A 25698-nucleotide genomic window follows, 5' to 3' on the forward strand; every position below is an offset into this window, starting at 1 on the left:
CAGCTCAGAGATAACTAGTCCAGAAGGGACATCTTGCTCTCCGGTCTTTGATCCTGTACATCTGAGCCAACGTGTCCCCAGCTTGGCACGCAGAAGGAATGTCAGCCTGGTCTTAGTTAAACTGCCAGCAGGTGGTGTTGTTGCATGAATTTTCTTTTTAAGTAGCATTTTTTGAATCTGTCAGCCCATTGGCTTGATTTGGTGACTTAAAGTATCTAATTTAAGGGGCTTCCCTTTGTGTGTTTTTTCTTTTAGAATTGTCTTTTTTCTGTCATTATAATTATTTCCAGAATGTACGTGAACTGCACAGGCCCTGGATTCAGCCTGCATTCTGACATCGTCATGCCCTACATTGCAAACTACGGTTCCAAAGAGCAGATTGAAAGATTCATTCCAGAAATGGCGGCAGGGAAATGTATTGGCGCAATAGCAATGACTGAACCTGGGGCTGGAAGGTGAGCGGAGAAGGCCATCGATCAGAAAGTCTTAAGACTGTCGTCTTGTGCACGGTTACTTTGAATTACTTTCTCATTAAAGTCTGAATGTGTGGATGCCGTAATGTGTACAAATACTTTGTCTCTCTGTGAAGGGTAGAAATAGTGGGCCTGCTTGCCTATTTATTTATTTTTTATTATGTATTTAAAAATGCATCTTTCCAGGTATCTGCTTGTCAATTCATCAGTTCTTAATTGGTTCAGACAGTTAATACCATGGTGGAGCTGTTTCAACCCACTTAGGAAGGCATCCTTGGTCATTTCCCCCCATATACACTGTTTATGGGGGGGGGGTGTATGCTGTAGTTCCTTACTAGGATGCTCTTTGGTATTCTCCATGGTGTGTACAGGAAGAGCATGGAACATTTTAAAAGGGGTGTATTAATGCTAAGTAATATCACTGTTGCAAGAAATGGTGAGGAAATTACACTTTGCAATGAGAAGGGTAAGCAGAAGCAAACCACAGTAACCAGATAGTTACAGATGGTAGCCCCGATGATCTGTAGCCAAAGAGCAAGATTGAGGTCCAGCAGCAGCTTAAAGACCAACTAGGATTTCAAAGTAGGAGCTTTTGAGAGTCAAAGCTCCCTTTGCCAATAAACTCCACGAGCAGGGGTCATTTCATAGAAAAAGAGCTGGAGGAACTCATCAGCATAATTCATTAGCATAACTCATTAGCATATGCTTGATATCGCCAGAAGTGGTTTATTAGCATAACTGATTTGCATATGCCACACCCCCTGACATCACCTATCCTGGCTGTTTTAGACCCAATCCTGGCCATTCAGGGCCAAAATTGGTCCCAAAATGACAAAAAGGGTCTGAAAATGGCTGAAAGGGGCACAAAATGGTCAGGATCGGGCCGCTGCTGAGCGGGAGAGTGATCCACCACCCGTCAGAGGCCCGACCCAGGCTGTTTCAGCCCCAATCCAGGCTGAAATGAGCCCGAAATGGCTGAGAGTCAGGTGGGCGGGGCCACCTGACATGTGACCTCTTTGGGGTAACTGCCGGAACTGCGTTCCTGCATGTTCCCCCTCAAAATGAGCCCACGAGCAAGTACTGGCAGCAGACAGCAAAAAGCAACACCCCTGCCTTTGAAAAGGCTATCACAAATGGAGGGATTATCCCAGGGAGAGTCAAAATTATTACACACAAATTTATACTTGAAATATTATTTACTATATATCTTATTCATTGTCCACAATGCTTATAGTTCCTATAGCAATTTACACAAAACTCAAAGTCCCCAGACTTGTTCACAAAAGCAGTCCTGTGTCCAATTGGTCCCAAATATGTATTCTCTTGATCATAGGAGTGTTGAACAATGCAATCCGGGCCGTGCGCCCAATCCGGGGCCGGCTGTTCATCGGATTTCGTGAATATCTTCTTCAGGGGCGTGGCCTAATAAAAATAGTAAAGTAATACAAAGCAATCAACACTTCCCCCCTTTTTTTTCTTTTTTATCTTAACATCATCAAAAACCAGAACCGAACACTTATAGTACTGACCTCTGCGATCAACCTCTCATACACTTCACCACTTTTTACAAATGCTCCAAGGACCAGGCGGCGGTATCTTCATTAGCACGCCCAGAGCAACTCATAAGAACCAGTATAAATACAATGCTTCCTTGAACTCTTAAAGGGAAACGCATCCACTTCTCATATTACAAAAAACATTGTAAGGATAAATCAAGATTCAGACCCAACGGATGCTTGGTTTGTAACGTGTGTATCCAAAATGCTTCCTTCTGTAATAACATTTTGTAATCGCCTTTCTGCAAAACGCTTAATACTGCCACCCGAAAATCCGTTTCAGGGTGTTGGTGGGTATTGCTAATTTATTTATGGGCCAATGGGAGGAGCAATATATTTTGCATGAATCTAACCCCTTCCACACATCTATTCTTTGGTATGGGAGATTTATTGATGATCTATACTTTTTGTTTCGGGGAAATGACAAGGTGGAATCTTTTTGTGAGTGGTTGGATACTAGGGATCAACATGTTAAATTCGAGTGGCACCATCATCCCCAAGAAATTAATTTTTTGGATGTTACTACCTACCGGAGTGTGAATAATAGAGTTCAAGTACGAACCTTTTTTAAACCCACGGATAGAAATTCTTATTTAGAATTTGGGTCATTTCACCCTTATTTTCTTAAAGCAAACATCCCCTATGGACAGCTGTTGCGCATTAAGCGGAATTCCACAACTATACAAGATTTTGAGAGGGACGGCAAGGCGCTCTGCCAGCAATTTATAAATAGACATTATCCATCGCGGGTGGTGCAGTCTGCGCTCTCACGTGCACGGGCTAGGGATAGGGCTTCTCTCTTTCAGACACAGGAACGAACTAACGATAACAGAATTAAGTGGGCATTAGAATTTTCCCCTTTAGCTAATGAGATCAAAAAGATTGTTAATCGACATTGGCCGTTAGTCAGGGACATTGAGGGTTGTGCTTTACACCCTTTATGTGGCCTTCGACGTAATAAAAGCATAAGGGATTTTCTGGTTAGGGCGAAAGTAACTGAGATCACTATTGATAGGCATTTACCGGTGGGTATCTTTAAATGCGGACGTTGTGGGATATGCAAAAACATCTGGGAGGGTCATGAACTGGTTATTAAGGGCAAGAATATTTCAGTTAACCAATTTGTCACGTGCCAAACATCTAATGTGGTATATGTAATTGAATGTACCTGTCCTTTGTATTATGTGGGATGTACCACACGATCACTTAAGACACGGATTTTGGAACACATTTCCCGCATTAGGAACAAGGTAATGGAGGCTCCTATGACACAGCATTTTCTCTCCCACCAACACCCTGAAACGGATTTTCGGGTGGCAGTATTAAGCATTTTGCAGAAAGGCGATTACAAAATGTTATTACAGAAGGAAGCATTTTGGATACACACGTTACAAACCAAGCATCCGTTGGGTCTGAATCTTGATTTATCCTTACAATGTTTTTTGTAATATGAGAAGTGGATGCGTTTCCCTTTAAGAGTTCAAGGAAGCATTGTATTTATACTGGTTCTTATGAGTTGCTCTGGGCGTGCTAATGAAGATACCGCCGCCTGGTCCTTGGAGCATTTGTAAAAAGTGGTGAAGTGTATGAGAGGTTGATCGCAGAGGTCAGTACTATAAGTGTTCGGTTCTGGTTTTTGATGATGTTAAGATAAAAAAGAAAAAAAAGGGGGGAAGTGTTGATTGCTTTGTATTACTTTACTATTTTTATTAGGCCACGCCCCTGAAGAAGATATTCACGAAATCCGATGAACAGCCGGCCCCGGATTGGGCGCACGGCCCGGATTGCATTGTTCAACACTCCTATGATCAAGAGAATACATATTTGGGACCAATTGGACACAGGACTGCTTTTGTGAACAAGTCTGGGGACTTTGAGTTTTGTGTAAATTGCTATAGGAACTATAAGCATTGTGGACAATGAATAAGATATATAGTAAATAATATTTCAAGTATAAATTTGTGTGTAATAATTTTGACTCTCCCTGGGATAATCCCTCCATTTGTGCTAGCCATTTACGGGAGAGGCCATTCGTTTCTCTTTGAAAAGGCTATGGCAGGGGCATGGAGTTATGGGGGGCTTTTATACTGTAGGTATTCCCCCGTCCCCCAGGAGCTCTTCATGGACTCCAAATGCCCAAGAGGGAGAGCAAGGTTTGTTTTCACCACCATATTTCTTCCCAGGGCAGTGTTTAGCTATCAATTATCTGTTTATATGGGAGAAGGTAAAAAGGCCCTCTTGGGTGACCTAAATCCATCCCCTGCATTTTGTTATCCTAAGCTCGGAGAATCTGGCCTTCTTCTATCTGCTGAGCCCTTTCTTGAGTTTGGTTGCCTGCAGGACAGTTTGGGGAATTGGGTTTTATATTGATTCCCCGCTGTCATTTGAGGCTGGGTTTAACATTAACATAAGAGCAGCCCCGCTGGATCAGGTCAGAAGCCCATCTCAGCCAATATTCTGTTCCTGACAGTGGCCAATCAGGTGTCCTTGGAAAGCCCACAAGCTCTGTGTGTGTGTGCGTGTGTGCCTCCTGCCTTTGAACACGAAGATTCCATTTACCCATTGTGGCTATCCCAGTCTTCAACATCTAGTGTCCAATGCCCTGGGAATGCAATCTTAGCTAGCTGTCATCTCTCCATAGTGAACTGAATTATGTTTGGAGGAAGAAGCATATGCCTTTGTCTGTCCTGAATGTAATGCCACTCAGAGGCTCTCTACACGAGACCTCTTACACAAGGATGCTCAAGTGAAGGGAGACACACAGTTTACCGGGACGTGTAGTTTAAAAGGACAAAGCCTAAGGCTCTATCAATTTCACCTCTCTACAGAGCCGGCGAAGGTCACCCCTCAGAGGGTTTGTTAATAATTGACAGCGTCTTTGGAGAGGCATAAAGGAAATTTTTAAACTACACGTCCCACATAACATTATGTCTTCCTTCACTTGAGCATCCTCATGTAAGGTCTCGTGTACAGAGAGACTAAGTTTCATGGGGTGACTCTAAAGTTCTAGTCTTTTGGGCGAGGGAGAAAAAGTTCTCTGTCTGTTTTTAATGATCTTGTATTCAGCTCTTATTGTTTGTTTTTCCCTTAGTGATTTGCAAGGTGTGCGAACATTTGCAAAGAAGGATGGGAGCGACTGGATTCTAAATGGCAGTAAGGTATGGAAGCAGAGGGGCTTTTCGTTCCTATGGATCATGGCTGAATTTCTTGTGTGGTCATTTGTCATTACAACGTATGAGTTAGCAACTTGGGCTTCACGCTGTACACTTTGGAGTGGCTTGGGTTCAAGCCATTGCGCTTTACTCATCCACGCTTCCAAAATAACATAGCTACTGTTGCCAGCGGCTTGGAATTCAGGCGGCTTGGAAGGGGCTTTTTTGCATGGCTTTTGTCTGGGAAGGATATAAAGAGCACGGAAAGAATTTGGCCCTTTTGCACTTTAACATAGTTGGTAACTAAGGACTCGGATATTGCACGGTTCAAAAGAGCCGGCAGGAGAATAGCCTGCTTGGTATGAAATCGCCCGGAGGAACTGGGAGATAAATAAACAACTTGAAGCCATCAATCCCAAACAGAAGGGGGGGGGGAGAGAGTTTAATTTCCCCGATGACTGTTTTGTTCAGGGAAAATGTCACAAGTCGGGAGTCAGCTGTATGCAACGAAAACCCCTGTTGCTTGGCAGTCATTTTTTGAGGAATTTTAATTAAACTTGGGGTTGAGGCCTCTTCTCTGATGGATGCTTTTTGTAAGTGAAGGGTTGGCGATGCTGTCTCTTAGCCAAGTCAACTATACCTTGCCGTTGTGAGAAGAAAATAGATAGCCCCAAGTCCGCTACTATGCCATCCTTGCTGGAAAAGCCGGGTGCAAATCGGAACAGGTACATTTTGCTTCGATGTGCTGATGATACAAGTGCAGCCGCTTTTGAGGCAATAATTGTATTTGAAGGGCAGAGAAGAGGGTGGGAGAGTGTTCAGTCCTCTTTCTGTGGGAGATTGTTCAGTCCCCATATCTGCGGGACCGTCTCTCCCCATATGAGCCCCAGAGGACCCTTCACTCGTGTAATAAACATCTATTAAAGGTCCCTGGCCCTAGGGAGGCCCGCCTGGCATCGACCAGGGCCAGGGCCTTCTCGGTCCTGGCCCCAGCCTGGTGGAACGCTCTGTCTCATGAGACCAGGGCCCGGCAAGACTTGTTAACATTTCGCCGGGCCCAGGGCCGGCGCCAGAGGTTTCAGCGCCTGCGGCGGCGGGCGCGCACGCGCCCCACGGGAGGCGTGATGACGTCATCGCAGACGTCATCACGCACCACAGGGGGCTGGGCTGCGCGCGGACCACCGAGCGCAGAAGCTGCGGGCTGCTGCTGGAGCAGCGCGTGGAGGCTGACCCGTGCGCTGCCCCAGCAGCAGCTCACAGCTTCTGCGTTCGGCTGGGGCGGAGGAGCGCGCAGCTGAGCTGGCATGGCTGGCTGCAGCAGTAGCTGCAGCCAGCCAGGCAGCCCCGTGCCGCCGCCGCCACATGCCCCAGCCGAGTGCAGAAGCTGCGGGCTGCTGCTGTAGCGGCGCGCGGAGGCTGCTCCGTGCGCCGCCCCAGCAGCAGCTCACAGCTTCTGCACCCGGCTGGGGCGGAGGAGCGCGCAGCTGAACTGGGGTGGCTGGCTACAGCTGCTGCTGCAGCCAGCCAGCCAGCTCCGTGCTGCCGCCGCCGCGCGCCCCAGCTGGGCGCAGAAGCCGCAAGCTGCTGCTCGAACGGCACACAGAGGCTGCGCCCGGCTGAGGTGTGTGGCGGCGGCGGCGGCAGCAAGGGGCTGGCTGGCTGGCTGGCTGCAGCAGTAGCTACAGGCGGCCCTGCCCCCAACACCCCCTCCAGCGCCCCTCCAGTGCCCGCGCGCCCGAGGCCACCGCCTACCTGGCCTCCATGGGCGCGCCGGCCCTGGCCGGGCCCGTAAGACAGAGTTGTTCCTCCAGGCATATGGTTGATGCTAGGCGGTGCCCCCCCCCAGGTGTGTGTGGGGAGTTAAACCATATGCCCTCCCATGCAATGTCGTTGTCCATCTTTTTATACTTTTGTTCTGGGAAGAACTGCTGTATGGAACGTCCAAATCAAATTATGTGCTACCTTGTTTCTTTGCTCTATATGTATATATATGTGTGTGTGTATTTTATATTTTAATGATAAGATGTAGTATTTTTTATAATTTTAATGATAGTTAAATATGTTTTAAATTGTGTTGTTATCCGCCCTGAGCCCACTGATGTGGCGAGGGCGGAGTATAAATCTAATAAATTAAATTAAGTTGCCATGAGGGTGTGGTGGGCCTTGTGTAGGGCCTCTGGGGCAACCTGTTCAGTTGGTTTCTTGAGCACTACAAAATTCAAGTCCAGTAGCAGCTTGTGTGCCCGTGTGTGTTTGTGTAAAGCACCATCAAGTCACAACTGATTTATGGCGACCCCAGCAAGAGCTTTTCAAGGCAAGTGAGAAGGAGAGGTGGTGGTTTGCCATTGCCTTCCTCTGCAGCCTCCCTTGGTGGTCGCCCATCCAAGTACCAGTCCTACTTAGCTTCTGAGACTGATGAGATTGGGCTATACCGTGCTGCCTTCTCTCCCTAGTAGCAGCTTAGACTCCAACAAAAGTTTCCAGAGTATAAGCTTTCATGATCAAATCTCATGCTGTCAAGCATCTGGCAAAATGAGCTTTGATTCACCGAAGTTTATACCCAGGAAAATTTTGTTGATCTCTAAGCTGCTCCTGGTCTCGAATTTTGTTCTGCTTCTACAAACTAACATGGCTACCCACTTGAAATGATCTTCTTTAGTACAGTTGTCTTTCCACACAACCACAAGCATGTTTACTTGGAGGTCCAGTGTGTTTACTGGATTTCAGCCTTAGTTTGCATCTGTTCCCGCTGCTGCAGTACATGATACCGGTCAGCAGAACCGTCTGTGAACTCCCTTGCACACCCATTTGGATGGAAAGGTGGTGGGCAGATCTTCTAAATAAAATAATATCAAGAGTCCTGAGTGAAGGCAGAGGATGAGGTTGGATTATCTCTGGAGCCTTCCGATTTATTTGTTTATTTATAATCTGCCTTTCTCACTGAGACTCAAGGTGAATCGCACAGTGTAAGTCCATGCAAACCACAGCCAGGAAGTTAGAAAAAGAATACAATAGGATATGCGTAGCACCATTTGAAAAGAAGCATACATTCGAATACAGGAATACAGAGATGGAGCACTGCTGAAACAAACCATAAATAATTTGAAAAGACCAATTAAATGACGCAGAAACTACCCAGTAGGAGCATATTTACATCAATGGACAGTACCCAGTAGTAGAGTCTACAGTCTCTGCCCTTTACCAGAGCTCCTCACTAAACAATTTCCTTACAGCACAGCTTTGTTGCCTCAGTAAAACAGCCTTCCCGAATAATTAAATTCTGCATAGTTCTGGGAGAGTGGGAGCTTTCTTGATGTCTTCCATTCCATAAGGTGGAACCACTACAGAGAATGTGTGTGGACAGGCAGCTGTTGATTTTACCCATTTGCCGGATGGCACCTGCAGAAAGCCCTGTTCAGATGAGAGACGCTGCCATGGCCAGATTGGTGTAGTGGTTAAGAGCGGCAGGACTTTAATCTGGAGAGCCAGGTTTGATTCCCCACTCCTCCACTTGAAGCCAGCTGGCTGACTTTGGGTCCGTCACAGGTCTATCAGAGCTCTCTCAGCCCTACTCAACCTCACAAGGTGATTGTCGTGAGGATAATAATAACACACTTTGTAAACCGCTCTGAGTGGGTGTTAAGTTGTCCTGAAGGGGGGTATATAAAGCGAATGTTGTTGTTATTATTATGGCAGAGCACAGGGCGAGGGGTAGTCCTGCAGATGTGAGGGGCCAAAGGCAGCTGTTCCTCTCCTGGCGTGTCATAGCAGAGCTATCATATCGAAAAGAAAGAATATAATGAAAACAGTCCACACCTCTTTATGCCCTCTTTGCAGGTATTCATCACCAATGGGTGGTTGAGCGACTTGGTGATAGTCGTGGCCATGACAAACCGCGAGGCCCGGTCCCCGGCTCACGGCATCAGCCTTTTTCTAGTGGAAAATGGAATGAAAGGGTTTGTCAAAGGGCGTAAGCTGGAGAAAATAGGGCTTAAGGCACAGGTGAGTCTCGGGAGACTTGAGCGTGGACTCTAACTTTGTGTGTGTGATGATCTTGGCAAAGACAGCTGGGGTGACTCTCACTTCTTTTATGGCTAAAAGATACAAACCGAGCAAGGGTGGTGCTGGGAATTTAGGCGACAAACCATAGGGCAGTTTTATGCACTATTAATTTGGAATATTTCTACGCTACCTTGTCAGAGTCGGGCTTACAGTTAAAACAACATCACAATATCAAATACAAGCCAATACAAAAAAAGTATGGGAGGAGGTGGTCCATCAGGTACCCAGTTCGCTTTCCCTGGTTTTCAAAGCTTACATTTCCAAGTCTCTCCCTGGATCCATCCCTTTGAGGCATGGAAACTCAGAACTGCCGGAGTCTCCCAGAGCCTGCTGTTTGGGGCCAAGCTAAACATAGCAGCCAGAGCCACATTTGGGTCCGCACCACATCCGTGGATAAAATTGGCTGTCTGGGTTGGTGATGGTGGTACCAATTTTAATGTCAGGAGGGAAACGTGGATGAGGGGAGCTTATCTTTCCTCTCCTTTACTCCGTTATGGTTGGTCTCCTGAACTCCCACAGCCTATCCAGAAGTGGAAGGAAAGGGGCTAGGGCATTCCGCTCGACTCACCTGTAGGCCCATTGAGATAAGGGCATCCAAAAAAAAAACCCCATACAACAGCTGCTTTACAGGTGAATGGGACAGTCGAGCTGCTCATTTGGCCTTCTGTGACTGCCCTCTATCCCAGCTGTTTTATCTTTGGCAGTCCCTCTGGGGCCACACCTGCCTGCAAAATCCTTCCACAGTGCTTTGATCAGGTCAAAAGTCAGATGATGGCAAATATGTGACCTTTTCCTCTCCCCCCCCCCCCCGTGTATTGTTGAACATTAGGACACGGCAGAGCTCTTCTTCGAAGATGTCCGCCTGCCCGCCAGTGCCTTGCTTGGGCAAGAGAACAAAGGATTCTATTATCTCATGGCTGAGCTTCCGCAGGTAGGACGAGCAGAAGACCTCACTGCGTGCAGAGAAATGGCACCAACGCATGATTCATGATCAGTTCTGCACTTGATCTCTGGTGAAGCATGAAACACTTGATCTCTGGTGAAGCATGTCGGCAACCCCTCCTTTCTGCTCCCCCCCCCCCCAGCACAGCTCTGAATCTGGAATCCTGTGCTAGAATATTTTCCATTTTACAAGCTTGAGCCTTAATGAAAGAAACTGTAGTAGAGTAAGAAACCGACTGATCATGTCTCTGGTACTAGCACTACCAATTAATTCCCTTTTTTGCAGTCTCAAATTTTGGTAGCTCATTTAGTAGCTATAGTACAGGCACAATGTACTTTAATTTGAACAGCCCATCTGTATGATGGGGGAGGGGGGGGGATGCAGTAAAGTCCTTGCATTTATTTTTATTTCTTTTCTACATTTTCACCCCGCCTTTCTCCCCATTGGCGACCCAAAGCGGCTTATACAATTCTCCTTTACTCCAAGTTTATCTTCACAGCAACCCTGTGAGGTAGGTCAGGCCGAGAGTGCGTGACTGGCGCAAGGTCACCCAGCAAGCTTCCATGGCAGAGTGGGGTAGGAACCCAGAACCTAGGCCAACACCACGTTGGCTGCCCTGTAAAATGGTGACTTTAGATTGACGTTTCCATAAAATATTCTCCCAAAGATAGCATTTCAGAAAAATGTACTAGCAAAAGAAAAGTTGGATTCAAAGGTCAGGAGGGGAGATCAGCAAAGCAAGACGAGTGATTTAGAAAGCCCTGCTTTGCTCTGGCTCCCTGGACTTTAGCAGGCAGGTGACTCCCACCCCCTCCTTAACATCAGAGTTGCCATACTCTTAAGACAGAAATATCAGTCCTTAATTTCTAGAACCACGTGTCCTCTAATATGGTTCATTTTCTCCCCTTCTCTGCATGGCAGCAGTTTTCGTGCTTGCCTCTCCATATAAGAATGGCCTTCCAAAGTCCATACAGGATTATCATATTTAAAAGCGGCCTGGAGACTTACATAATTGAACAGCTGATGAAGGCACAGCCTGGAGCCCTGGGCACGCAGTCAAAAGCACCCAGCCTGGCTGTGTGGCCTAATGGCCCCTCTTCCTTGCTGTCCCTAACTTCCAAGCCAGGACCTCTGCACTGGGCTGTACATATTACGTACCATGAACACATCTTCCTTTTTTCTAGACATTTGCAATGTACATGCGTAGAGACCTGTGCCGATGAACCAGTTGGGTGTAGTGGTTAAAAGCGGCAGGACTCTAATCTGGAGAGCCAGGTTTGATTCCCCTCTCCTCCACTTGAAGCCAGCTGGGTGACCTGGGGTCAGTCACAGCTCTCTCAGCCCCTCCCATTAACACTGTGCAGAGTCAAAATTATACTAAAAAATGAGTCAGTAACTGTTGAAGACACTAGAAAAGGGTGATGTAATTCTGGGCCCACATCCGTATCTAAAGGGTGGAGAGATTAACTGTATTGGTGCAACGGTGTACTGATCATGGTATGCTATATGTAGGGAAATAATAACAAGAGAGGGGATTTCTCACTTGTTAATAAGCACACTAGAGCGTTTTTTCCCCCCTTCCCGTCTCTAAAGGAAAGGCTGTTGATAGCTGACATGGCAATTGCCAGTTGCGAATTCATGTTCGAAGAGACAAGAAACTACGTTAAACAAAGGAAAGCTTTCGGAAAAACAATTGCCCATTTGCAGGTGTGTATTTTAGGAACATTTGCTTGTCACATGGTGTTGTGCATTTCTTTGTTTGCTGCAGTCTGGGGGAGGGGTGCAGCGGGGGGGGGACTCTGTGCCAGTTGTGTTTGCCATCGTGGAAATCCCTGCTCTGGTTTTAGGTTTTTGTCCATTTAGCTAAGTAGAACTTCCTTGTTCAGGAGCAGCCTATCTCCGGCATTGGTAATCTTCATCACGCTTTGCATGTCAGGGCCCTGCTAGGGTCATCCGATCGGCCTTGGTGAAGATAAAAGTGCCAGATGCTATGCGATTCTTTGGTATTACTCAGCAAGGCAATCCTTATGTTCTTAGCCTGCAGAGAAAGAGAGAATAATTAGGCAGATGGTCTTGTGAGGTCTTGAAAGCAAGGCAGAGGATGAACAAGGAAAGACATGTTTTCAGTGTACACAATGAGATTTTTATCAGAACGCACAAAGTATAGCTACGCTACCACATACACTTTGGTTCTGGCAAGTTTGGAAATAATTGAGCGAGAATTGGATGGTTGAGATTCCTAGCACCAGTTCCCCAGGATCTCTGCAGATGTACCTGGAAATGATCTTCTTTTCAACTTGCAGGCTGACAAATGGAAATTCTTTCTTTGTATGGATGGTAACTGATCTCCAGTGACGCTTTGTTCAGATTAGAGCAAGTGCTCTCTGGTGTAACTTAGAGGTATTTGAGGATCTTCATCCTAGGCAGTGTCCAGAAATGGTTGTGCACAGAAGCTAGGATTCCAGACAGGGAATTGCTCATTGTCTCGAATGCATCCTGCTCCCTGAAGCTAAGATGAACAAATTCCACCCTACCCAGGCTATACCCCAAATCTCCAGGAATTTCTCAACCTGGAGTTGGCACCCCTATCTAACAAATGCACACGCACGCACACACACACACACAGGTCATGGCAAATAAAGAGGGTGCAGTCTCTGCAAACGCTGTTCTAGAATGTTCAGTGTTGTTGCCTATGTTATTTTACAGTACACTATTTCTCAAACTTTCCTCTTTGTACATACAATTTTTACTTCAACATGCAGGTTTTTAACATTTTAACAAAGTCTGCAGCTGTGATTAAAATTTAATAGAAGAGGAACCTTGTAAATTGAATGAACTTTTTTATTAGCACAATAAAAGAAAATTATCCTGGTACCATATATAGAGTGCAATATTGAACTAACTCGGCCACGCTGCCACTGATTTGACTGCCCCGTCTGTTCTGAAACCTGTGCCTTATTTAAAATCCATTTTCCCAAGGACAACACAACTGTGATCTTATCTAGTAGCCTGTAGCCTCCATCTTTTCCCACCTCAGCCATGTTTTCTGATTTAAGTCTTTTCTATAGATGCCTGCTTCTCATCAGATGTTCTGCCTGTGCTTCAGGCCCCTTCCACCCCACACAGTCTGTCGTCTCCATGACTTGAACATCCCCAGTTATAATGTTTTCCTCTTGCCGTGAGAGTGGAGTTTAGCAAATGTTTTCTAGGATTCCAAAGAGACGCAAAAGATCATTTCGCCCAAAGAAATGCAAACGCTAGTTTAGCAGGATTAGAGTCCGCTAGCATCTTGATAACCTACAAGATTTCCAGGGTATAAGCTTTTGATAGTCAAAGCTCCCTTTGTTAAGACACCATGACTTGTGGCAGAAGGATGTACACCACTTCCCTCTGGTGACATTTTGCTAGGAGTGTTTCTGTTATGCAACATCCGGTGTGTCGAATTTTACACATCTGATATCTGGTCCAGCATTTGTTTTCTTGGTGGACTTTGCTCTTAATTTGGGAAATGCAATTATCAAGGTTAGAGGAATGTGTGAAATTAGCCTCTACCGGAGGTCACATGGTTTGTATTATGTGCCCCTCCGGGCTATCTTCCCCTCCCTCACGTTTTCCCTCCTGTCCACCTTGTACAACAACAAACCATATTTACTGACTCTAGTTTTTTATTTGTCCAAGATTCAAGTCCAGTAGCACTATAAAGACTGACAAGATTTCCATGGTATAAGATTTCAAGAGACAAGCATGACAAAGAGAGCTTTGACTTTCAAAAGCGTATATACTGGAAATTTATTTTTTTATTTATTTAACTTAGTTTATAACCCACCTTTCTCCCTAATGGGGACCCAAAGTAGCTTACATCATTCTCCGCGCCTCCATTTTTTCCTCACAACAAGGTATTTATTTATTATTTATTTATTTTGTCCGATTTATATCCCGTCCAGATCATAGAATCATAAAAACCAAAATTTAAATACAATACATAGGCCGATTCCAGATGGCCAGAAATTGCGGTTTTTCTGCGGAAATAATCGCTTACCGGCCACACGTTCACTTTCGTCTTCATCCGCTTTGTCTCGCAGCGTGCCGTGCCATCCCGCTTCCGGATGTTCGCACGGCCAACTGAGGTACCCGGGATTGGTTGTTTCCTCCCCGTCACAGTTGACGTCGGGGGCCTTCATTGGTTCGCATTTCAGTTTTTTAAAAAAAAATTTGTACGTGTTTTGCGCAAATGCGCAAATGTGCAGGTATGCGAATACGCAGCGTCAACTTTTGTGCATTTGTGTGCATTTGCACAGTTTAATGTGCGCAAACGTGCGACTGCGCAAATGGCGCCTGGTTTAAAAAAAAAAATTAAGGGAATATTGTTGCCGGCCGGCCGGCAAAGGAAGGAAGGAAAGGGGAGGGCCTCTCCACGGCGACGAAGCGTCCAGAAGTGTGCAAACCCGCAATACGGCGTTCACACCGTCCGCTTCTGGAGCGCAACACAGCGCCATGAACCAGAGGTAAGCAGGGATGGGACATTATGGGTTTTTACGAGTGAGGTCGCTGGAAAAGCGAAAGCACTCGCTTTATTTGTGCCCGTCTGGAATCGGCCATAGTTAAAATCATTAAAAAAAATATTAAAATCCACAGATCTCATTAAAAAGTAGAATGGAACAAAGGAAAACAGGCAAGGGACCAGCAGGATAGTTTGCTAGCTCCTCAACCACTCTCATAGGCCTGGCAGAACATCTCTGTTTTACAGGCCCAGCGGAACTGTAATAAGTCCCACAGGGCCCAGGTCTCAACTAGAAGAGCGTTCCACCAGGCTGGAACCAGAGCCAAAAAGGCTCTGGCCCTGGTTGAGGCCAAGCGAGCATCCTCGGGGCCAGAGACCACCAGCAGATGTTTATCTACAAAGTAGGTTGAGAGTGTTTGACTAGCCTGAGGACAGGGGGCCACCCTGCCAGTCTCCTGTTGGGGGGTTGAGTACAGTCCCCACCCTGATTCTTCCATTCAGTTGGACCACTGCCACCCTTTCCTCTCCAACCCCATAGAATGTTTGATTAGGGCTGTGAAATGTGGACCGTTGTCTGGAGTTGTTTTATTACTGAAAGTATATGTTTATTTATGGTTATAATGCAAATTTTATTGGAATTTTGATATTGATGTTATCTACTCTGACCCTGTTCATGGGGAGAGCAGATTATAAATCCAGTAACTCAAATTTAAAATCAAAGGTTTGAGTCAAGCTTTGACAACAGACATAGTACCCTGATTCATACATAGAGGACTTCCTGGGTGTCGGGTTTAGATATATTATGGAAATCTTGGAGGTGGTGGCAGTTTTGGATTGCGCATAATATACCAGGCTTGTGGAGAGTGTCACCCACCCACCCCAATAATTGAAAGGAAAATTCTTACAAAAGTCTTTTTTTTAACTTTTACTGAAAGACAGTACAGCACAAGCTTGCAGAACTGAAAACACAGATTTGTGTAGGCCGGGCTTTTTTGGATAGCTGCCTCCAACTTCACTCGGCAAAACACCTGGACTCTGCCACTGCTTCGATGGCCAAATACTGGTACGTGTGCTCCTTTAGGACCTTTCCAGATTTGAACAGAACATAAGCCCATACAGTTTTTGGTAGGGAAGCCTGTCTTAGGAGGGGAACAGTGCCTGGGGAGGATCCAATACCTCCTTTATCCTTCTTGTTCAATTTTGTCACTACTCTTTATAGATGTGTGTTTGTGTGTGTAAATTGGGCTGAGCACGGAAGTGTTTGAGACTGTGCACAGGACAAGGAGCAAAATGCATCTTGCAAATTGTATTTAAAAAGTGATTCTGGATGAGCACTCCACTGGTCTGGGAGCATTAAAAGGGGACGTTCTTTAATTACAGCATGACACAGCAATGAAGAGGCAGTCTCTTTGTCAATAATACTTATAAAAGCATTACTCTGCAGGCACTTTGGAAATCTGCACCGCCACATTCTGTGTAGCTTTCACAGTAACTAAGTGTTGGTGTATAAAGTTGCAGGGTATAATACTAGCGCAGTGGAAATAAGTAGACAGACTTCTGTGGTTTTAGCTGTAGAAAAAAATACTTTTACTACATATCAGGGAAAAGGGTACACTGGTTAGAAAATAAAGAACAGCTGACTAACGCCTATATCTCTCCATCTTGGTGATCAACCTAGAAGAGGATAGAGACTGGACAAAGACAGAGAGAGAGCAATAAAACCTTAGTATATGTTGCTAGTTAATTGCCCCCCAATAAACTGGTTCGTCCAGTAGACAATCCTAGATCCCTTCATTAAGACTAAAGATTCCCCTTTCTATTGTGGGAACTTTTACTCCCACCATAGCCTAAGTGGTTCTATGCTAACTAGCTATCTGACTAAACAAACAATTTAACTCTTTCATGACTGAACGTAGAACACTTGCTAAAATCTCAACACTAAGAGCCAATCTACAAGTGACGCCTGACACAGGTTGGACACTTGTCAGCTTCCCTCAAGTTTTGATGGGAAATGTAGGTGTCCTGGTCTTGCAGCTTGGCTCTCCATTAAATTGAAGTTTACAGAGCAGCAGTCTATGGGAGGGAGAACATGCGGTTGGGAGGGGAGTGCAGGCATCAGGCTCTCGCCGGGCGCCCCACTTCCCCTCCGCTGGGTGTGTGGGAGGGGGTTTCTGTAAACCTCAATTAAATGGAGAGCCAAGCTGTAAGACCAGGACGCCTACATTTCCCATCAAAACTTGAGGGAAGCTGACAAGTGTCCAACCTGTGTCAGGCATCACTTGTAGCTTGGCTCTAAGGATGTTGTGTTTGTGAGAAGGATCCCAGTGTTCATGCAGGCAAAACACTGCAGTTTGACTCCTGAGCGAATGCAGTATCCCCCACAAACCATGTGCTACCAACAAGGTCTGCGATAACCTGAATTTCTTGGGCTATAAGGTAGTCTAAAAAGGCTGTTCTGAAGTGTTGGAGAATCTGGCTATATGGTTATATTGATTGCTGTGCTCTCTTTAATAAAAGTTCAGGCATCATTGAATTGTTTGAGTTTATTAGAGTGCGGGTTGGCTGGATTGCCCAAAGCAGGAGTTGCTGGTGATCTCTGATCTGAATTTAGCCTGCTGGTCTCATTCCCTAAAAGGAACTAGCTATTTGCAGGAAAATTGGCATGTTGACCTGAACGGGCCTTACAAAAGAAGTCTGAGAAGTCCATTTTAGTTTTATAGAAATATTTAACTAGACCTGAAAGGAAACCGTAGCTTGACCTTATTCCAAAGGTCCAGAATGTAGTTTACTTCATCACAGCTTATTGTATAAGCATAAGCTTGGTATTTGGCCCCTATCGTTTCCCTAAATCGGTCTGACTTCAGGGTGAAAACGTTGCCCACTGACGGCTTATAGCAAGCCCTGACCTGCGATGCCTCTTACAGCTCCATTTTTCATTAGCCAGAAAATGCCCCAGGCTGCTATTACTGTTATATATTAACTTATTTTTTTACAGACAGAGTTAGACAAATGAAAACAGCTAAGGTAATACTTTGTACTGATGCCAGGCTAAATTAACTGCATGGCTGAAAGAAACCAGATGTGAGATCAGGAAAGGACAGAAAACATTTCTTTAGTACGTACCCTTAAAAAACCTATAGAGAAAGTGAGATACTCCAAAGACAGATAAATGCCAGATGGAGTATTTCCAGAAAAAGTGCATACTTTAAAGGGAAGTAATTCTGTTTAGCCTCTAAGAAACGGACTCACCACTCTCTGCTAAATTTTAGATTCTGACTCTGATATTATAACCTGTCAAACTGATATAGTTTCTTCTAATATATTTATAACATTATCTCTTTTTCTCAAAGAGAGAGAGAGAGAACTCTCTGTTGCTTTTCTGCCAAGTTTTGATTTTGTTAAATTCACACAGAGCTTTTTTTGTTTTGATCGCTTAAATGGAAAACCTTACTATTCCCAGAGAACTGGTGTTATTCTGTTCTGAACAAGTATTGAAGCGATTTAGAATTCACTGCCACAGGACTCAAGAGTTAAATGCTGGCTGGTTCAATCTTCTGGATAGCGTTCCGGAAAAATATTACATAAAGTCAAGTTGTCACTATTACTGTACTGTGTTGTGTTTGTAACATTTCCTTTGTAAAAGTTTTACATCCAATACACTGCTTTGAATGTTACAAGCTGTTGGTTCAAGATTTGCAAACACCAGCCATTCTTTTTCATTCTTTTGTGTATTAAAATGCAACACGTTCAGAGCTTCAGGGTTTTGTTGAAATCCGGCAAAACGATGGCTGATGAAACTGCCGCAGTCCCTTTGAAAACAAAAAGTGCTCCACTGTAAAGAATGATTGGAATTGCCTTCTGAGGCATAAAAGCTTGATGGTTTTTATTGTACTCTTTCGTTTCTAGGGCTTCTGATCTCCAAAACAGTGTGGCTACTCAATGTGTGCAGCTCCACGGAGGATGGGGGTATATGTGGGAATATCCAATTGCCAAGTAAGTGTGGCTGTTTTTTTTTTTATTCTTACTTTGTATGTTTCACTTTGACAAACTGATGATCTGTACGGATAAAATGTTTCGACAGGAAGAATCTTGTACTTCCCTATTAAATTTACACAATGTAAACAGTTTTGATATTCTTGTTCTTTAATTAACCAAACATTGCTTGAATGTAGAAAGCTGTATCTTGTGTTCTTATGACTGAATCTCTTTCATTATCTGCACATGACTCTTCAAGTTCCTTAGATAAAATCAAGCAGAATGCTTTGGTGCAGTTCTGTAACATATGCAAAATATAGGTTGAAAGCAAACTAAAAATCCCAGATTCTGGCCCTTTTTAGATGCATAACCTGTATCTCAGAAGAGCCAGTACCTCTGAAGTTCTAGATTACAGGATTTGTAGTTTTCCCTGGCAGAACGTTCTATATATCTACTACGTTCTTATCCTGCCCTTCTGCCAAGGAGCTTGGGATGACATACATGGTCTTTGTCTGGGGTTGAGCACCCCAAGCACCCTGGACTTGCCCCAGCCTCCCTGCCTGAAAGCTGATGGGACACCAGCGGCAGGCCCAGGGAGCACCTGGGAAGGGGGTGCAGCTCCAGCCAGCAGAAAGGGAAGGGAAAAAGGGGCCAGTGGGAGGGACCAGCCAGGGGCATGCTGCCCAACCCTACCCCAAAGGGCAACGGGCACCCACACCTGTCCAGAGTGCCAACAAGGGGGGTAGAGGTACTAGAAGCCCCTGCCCAAGCCCTAGGGGAGAAAGATGCAACCCAGCCACAGGAAGATGGAGCAGCTCCCAAGCCCCAGAGGATCAGAAGAAGCAGGTGGAAGCCAGCCCCACCCTCCAGTGGGAGACTAAGGGTCCTGACAGGGGAAATAAGGACAGCCAGGAGGGGGGCAGGGCAGAGGGAGAAAGCACAAGAAATAGGGGCAGCCAGTCCTCAGCCACCCAGCCAGCTACCTTACCAGCAGGACAGCAGAAGCAGCACAGAGCCACGCCCCAAGCTGCAAACAGGGAGGAAGGGAGTAATGGAGACCAGCTGAGGCTGCTGGAAGCTCAGAACAGAGGAAGCTTGGCAGCCAGCCAAGAAAGCACAGCTGTAGCTGTCCAACGCAGCCAAACTAGCGACCCCAGGTCCAACTGCTTGAGGCAGCCCAGGCCAATGCTGGAAGGCAAAAGAGGGGTGTGGCCTGACAGGTGGAGCCTGGGATGAGGGACAGGATATAAGGGAAGTCCACTCACAGGATGTGGTGGGCTGTGTAGGAGTGAAGAGGCAAGTTGATGATGAAGGAGAGTAAGAGTGGTGATGGGGTCAGGTTGAGCAGGCGAGTGGACTGAGAGAGAGCCAGGGTGAGGTATACCGCCCCTCCTTCCTCAGAGCAGGGTCCTGCAGTATCCCTGACACCCCCCTGAAGTCAGAGTCAGGCATGCCGGCACCCCACCCAGCGGCGTCCGTGGTGAGGCCTGGCAGTTTTCACAACAATCATGTGAGGCAGGCTCGACTGAAAAACAGTAACTGTATTTAGAAGTGGTTCTGGTATGTCTTACAGTTCGCTCTGTCATTTCTTTTTTCCAGATCTTTTGTAGATTCTCGTGTTCAGCCAATCTATGGTGGTACCAATGAAATCATGAAAGAGCTTATAGCTAGAGAGATTGTAAGTGATAAGTAGCTGTGTGATTGTCATGATGCCTGAATCTCACAACTGTTGACAAGGAAACACGATACATGAAAATGAATCTGGAGGAAGACACTCTGTCCAGCTGAAGAAGAAAAAACACAATGGTTAAAATTACTTTTAAAAAACCCGGAGACAGGCAACCTTAATTTCTTGTGTTGATTGGAAATGCTATCATTCTACAGAGCTGTGATTCCATATGGGTTCAGAAAAGCAAAAAAACTATGTGATTGTATTCATAACAAACTCTCACAAAAAAACTACGTGATGGTATTAATAACATTCTGTAACTTCTGGATATTATCTGAACTTGAATTCTTTCATGACTAGTGTAACTAAGTCTAGTCCGCAGCATTAGAATTAAACACACACATGTTGGAAGAATTATTATTGTTATTGCTAAGAGGAAACAAATATGAACTGGAATGATTCCGTAATGGAAAATGTTTGGAAAAGTGGGATGCAGGCCTGTGTCTCACACACCCCAATAAAAAATGCATACCTCTTCTAACAGCCTTTATATATCCTTATAAATGCAGAAAGTTTGTCAGAGCTGAGTAACAAAATGGGCATGTCATAATTGCACAGAAATATTTACAAAGTGTACTTGCATCCAAAGTAGCCTTTCCAAACTTGTATCTGTGTTAAATGGAACAAGAAATAAAGGGGAGTAGTTATAAAACAAAACCAGCCCTTTCCACTAATATTTTCATAGACTTTGAGACCTATTCAGTTTTAAATAACTATCTGAAAATACAAAAGGTGCCTTTAGTGCTCCAAAATATGTTGCAAGTAGAATGTACAAAGTGGTTCTTGCTGAATATGTTCACACGTGTCTGTAGAAGTCTGTAGAGAGTTCGTGAACTGACAGGCAGCCATCAATTTAGATGCTGAGAATCTCTCTAGATGAGACACTGGGACGCGTGTCCATCAAGTGTCAGGAGAGAGAATGTTAGCCAGGAAGCGTAGTTTTGAAAGACAGAGCTGGTGGAGATTGCTCCAGAGGGGACGGATTCTCTCACAGCTCTCATACTGGACGGTCTCCCCTTCTGGAGCATTTACCCTGCTACCCTCACTGCTTAAAACTTTGAATTAACCGAGCCTCAGCAGGGAAAAGGCTCTAGAAGGGGAGACGCTAGAGGTGGCTGTGAAAGAATCGGTCCCCTCCTGAGCAATCTCCACCAGCTCTGTCATTTAAAACTATGCTCTCCAGCTAATATTGCCTCTCCCAACACGTGAAGTACACATGTCAAAAAGTATTGTGTAGAGAGAGGCTCAGTATTTTCAGTGAAGCACAAAATATACACACTTTTTTTGCCTTTTTGTTCACCAGTGAACAAAAATTAGGCTGGACCTAATTTCATAATGGGAGTTCCTTTTGCATTCAACTTGATATACAAAGTAAAGATTTAACTGTTTTGCTTTCTAGCTATCTAGTTGCCTAAGGCCTGTTGGTGTGATACACAAAGTGCTAGAAAGCAATCTTACTTTTGTCTGAATTACTTGATGCATGCAGGTTGCTCATACTGTGAACTGGGCTGGTTGAAACTGTTTGGTGTTTTTTTTAAGCATCTGTTCAGCAATGGGTCCCCTGCCTTTCATGGCCCAGTTTGTCTATGATGTCTGTGCAAGCTAAGAATCAAATATATGTATTTCAAGCACAACTTTATACGTTGATTTTTAAACATTTTACTGTGAACAGCAAGAACCGTAAGGGGAATTCTTGTGCCAATTTAGAGTTTCAGCTTTTCCATAGGTGTAAGAATTTTGTTTTCTAGTTTGATTTGTCCAGCACTTACGGAAGATGACGTGCTCCTCCCCCCCCCCCCCCTTAGCTGGCTGTCTTTTAGCACTCTCCAAATTCTGATGGAATTAATTAGAAACTCAACGTCTTAGCTGTCAGGATTGCACAGAAAACATGGAAAATATTCAGGCAAATGGCTGTGTTGAAATTGTAAAACGCTTCCTTCTGTTCTGTAAAATTATATGCCATTATTTTTATATTGTAAACGGTTTTGGATCTGTGGGCAGAAAGGAAACACTTAAATGGAGGAAATAAATAGAACAGAATCCCCTGTCTGGCTCGCTCCTCTGTTCTTCCTTCTCATGTACCTTTATAAGCTGGGAATAAAAGTTCAGAGTAAGTTTTGCAAGCTTGCTAAAAACCAACACTGTTTTATTGATTTACTGTATATAAATCTGGAAAAGTCCTTTTTTAAAATGCATCTAGCACTAAAGATTTCATCACTACTCTGTGGTCATTTCCGTCATCTTTCACTTCTTTTTGCAATATATATTTTTATTTTCTAAACAATAGAAGGGATACAAAAAAAGGAACAGGAATACAAAATACACCACCTTTCACTTCTGATCACTTTTTGCACAGGTTTGTTTCCATCAGCTTAGCACAACTTTCTCCCCCCACCCCAGACGAAAGTGCTTTCTGAAATGCTGCTTCTTGGGGGTCTCAGAAACAGCATGAAGGGGAAATCAGAGGTCTGCTATGGAGGGATTCCCCCCTCCATCAGCAGAAATTAAGCTTTACAAGAGTTTGCAGTTTGATGCCAAAACTGAATCCTCTTCTAGTGGTATATATAGCAACAATACTACTGGCCTAGGATCACTTGGGGACTTTTCAAGGCTTTTTCCTGATACTCTATTTCTGCAGATTGTGTAGTTAAGGAAGCAAATTCTGTTCATGTTTGACACTATTTCTGTTAAGTAGGGTGGCTGAACAAGATTTCAGGTGAATGACTAGGGCTTAAAGTAGGGGTCCAAAAAGAGGAACAAAATCCGAACCATGCTTTTTATTAGGCAGAAACTGAATTGGCACAAACTATTGTGCAAACTTTTAAGCTCACCAGAAATCTTCTAGGTTTTATGTTACAAAATTTTAAGACGATGGGTAGATTTCACAGCTCATGTAAGATGGAGGTACTATGGGTGAGTATTTCGCCTGATCAGGGAGATAGATAGCATTCAGCCTGGGCAGTTGAAGAGGCACTCGTTTATTTTCTTGTCCTTTTTGGGTTTAACTCCTCCTGTATCCTTTAGATGAAACCATGAGTGGCTGTTCTGAAAAGCAGCATGTTTCTGGCTGAATTACAGTGCTGTACAACATTGTTACAGGCGGGCAGCCGTGTTGGTTTGCAACTGAACATCACGATTCAAGTCCAGGAGCACCTTAAGAGACCAAAAAGATTTCCAGGGTATGATCTTTCGAGAGTCAAAGCTCCGTTAATCAGGTCTGAAAGAGGAGGCTTTGACTCTTAAAGATTTACACCCTGGAAATCTTGTTGTTCTTTTAGGAGCTGCTGGACTCAAATCATGCAGTGCTGTACAAATATCCTAAAGTCTAGTAACCGGGAATGCAGTAAGGCCAGTAAGAGACATCTAGCCCCTTGCAGGGACTGCTCAGCATCTTTCATCAATTTCACTTGGCGGCAGCACCCTGTGCTCTTTTCCTGAGTTCCTCCCTGCCACATTTTCGTGCCAGCTGTGGAGGATCAGGGTTGCCAACTCTAGGCCAGGAAATTCCTGGAAATTTTGAGGGTGGAGTCAGAAGAGGGCAGGGTTTGCGGAGGGACAGACCACCCTCCAAAGCTGTCAGGGGAAATCATCCCGGGGAACTCATCTCAGTTGAAATGCCGGGAGCCCTCCAGCCACCACCTGCAGTTTGGCAACCACAGTCAGGAAAAAGTTCACGAAGTTGCAGAAAGTCCAGGAAGACAAGCCCCGCCCCCTCCTGTCTGGAATCCTCAGACGCCCCAGCTCGCCCCTTATTTGCATAACTCCGCCCCCCTCGCCGCGCGATTGGTCAATGGAGGCCGGCGCTTCAGAGCCCCACCTACGCATCCCTTCGCTTGGCGGCTGAGGCGGCTAGTTGGAGCTGAGCGGTTGTTGAAGGAGCCCGAGAAAGAGAGCGGGAGAAGCAGCGAGGAGGCGCCGCCGCCGCCGGGGAAGAGCGGAGGGGCGACCGCAGGAGAACAGGAGGCAAGTTGGGCGTTGGACGGCGTCGCACTTGGCCCGAAGGTTCCCCTCAGAAAGCAGACGAGAGACAGTTGACCAGATCACCCCCTCCCCCGCTTTAGGATTTTAACGGCGGCGAGAGGAGGTTGGAGGAGGGGCCGAGGGGGCGGGGCACCAAGAGGGGGCGGGGCAGTGGGAGGTGGGACGGAGAGGGAGACCGAGTCTGGCTCCGCGCGCGCGCGCCTGTGATTGGTTGGCCTAGGAGGGGCGGGGCGTGACGTCAGTCGTGAGGGGCGGGGCGGCCGGGGAGCTCTTGTAGGGCGGCTTCGTGACACGTGTCATGGGGACAACTTTTCCCTGCCACGCCCCGCGCATCTAGCTTTAGCCTTTTCCGTGCTGTGCGATCCTGCGTTGGCTTCAGCCGGCGCTCCTAGCGGACAGAATGCAGGATCAAGACGCTCGGCTTGGCAGAGGCAGTGACTGCTCTTTGAGAGCGGGTCTTCTTGGGTAGGCTGGAGCTGTTTTCCCAGACGTTGAGCTTTGTGGCTCCAAATTTCATCCCCACTGCTTGTTGCATGGCATACCTTGAAGAGGCTGCCTTAGCGATGCACACGTTGTAAAGATCGATTCAGGTGGGTCGGTTGTAGGGGATCAAGATTCGGGTCCAATAGCACCCTAGAAACGAACTAGATTTCCAGAGTATGAGCTTTGGCGAGGCAGAGCTCCTTTCGTCATCTTGTAAGGAACAACCACATAAAATCGCGGAGTTGTGTGTCGTAAGTTCAACTGCAACATGTGCGTCCTTTTAAGACTCTCAATGCCCCAGGGAGGGGCAAGGTATTTGCATAAAATCTTGGATGGCGCAGCTGCATGGGAACTGCTGTGAAATTCACCGAACACAGATGCAGACGGACTTGCCGCAGAATTTGATGGGACACATCCAATTCTGTGGCAATTCTGTGTGCATCTGTGTTCTGTCTTTCATAGTGCAGCTAAGTACAAGGGGCTGCTCAAGAGTTTCTCGTTTTGGATGTGCTGATCATTTCATTGATAAATGGCAAGACCTGTAGTGGTCTGTTGCTTGATGGCCTGCATTACACCCCTTTTCAACCAGGGGCAGATTCAGAGTCCAGTGAGTCCCTGGAAAAGAGCCATGCCCCCTTCTGCCACCATGCCACTTCCTCACTTGATGGAGGCCCACCAGCCTGGCAAAGCCAGGCACTGCCTTGTTTCTGCTTGCCAGCCTTGCCTTGACTCAGCCAGCACAGGATGAAGACATGCATGGGATGTACTGAAAGGAATGACAAGAATGCAGACGGGAACAGTAGGAAATGCCTGAAAGCTTACTGAATAGAATGGGAGCCAGGA

The 25698-nt window shown here is 45.7% G+C and overlaps 1 protein-coding gene across 2 annotated transcripts in view; it reads left to right on the forward strand.

Annotated features, from left to right (window-relative positions):
• The window catches only part of ACADL (acyl-CoA dehydrogenase long chain), a 305888-nt gene extending 285231 nt beyond the window's left edge, over positions 1-20657 (forward strand). For both annotated transcript variants that reach the window (XM_054970309.1, XM_054970308.1), the window contains exons 4-11: positions 291-455; positions 5121-5187; positions 9019-9183; positions 10073-10174; positions 11780-11893; positions 15623-15750; positions 18594-18680; positions 20262-20657. In XM_054970309.1, coding sequence (XP_054826284.1) covers positions 291-455; positions 5121-5187; positions 9019-9183; positions 10073-10174; positions 11780-11893; positions 15623-15750; positions 18594-18680; positions 20262-20355 — 922 coding nt within the window. In that variant the 3' untranslated portion in view covers positions 20356-20657. The remainder of the gene's footprint in view (positions 1-290; positions 456-5120; positions 5188-9018; positions 9184-10072; positions 10175-11779; positions 11894-15622; positions 15751-18593; positions 18681-20261) is intronic.
• Positions 20658-25698: the final 5041 nt, after the last annotated feature.

The sequence above is a fragment of the Eublepharis macularius genome, chromosome 2, assembly GCF_028583425.1.
Source record: "Eublepharis macularius isolate TG4126 chromosome 2, MPM_Emac_v1.0, whole genome shotgun sequence".
Classification (NCBI taxonomy): Eukaryota; Metazoa; Chordata; class Lepidosauria; order Squamata; family Eublepharidae; genus Eublepharis; species Eublepharis macularius.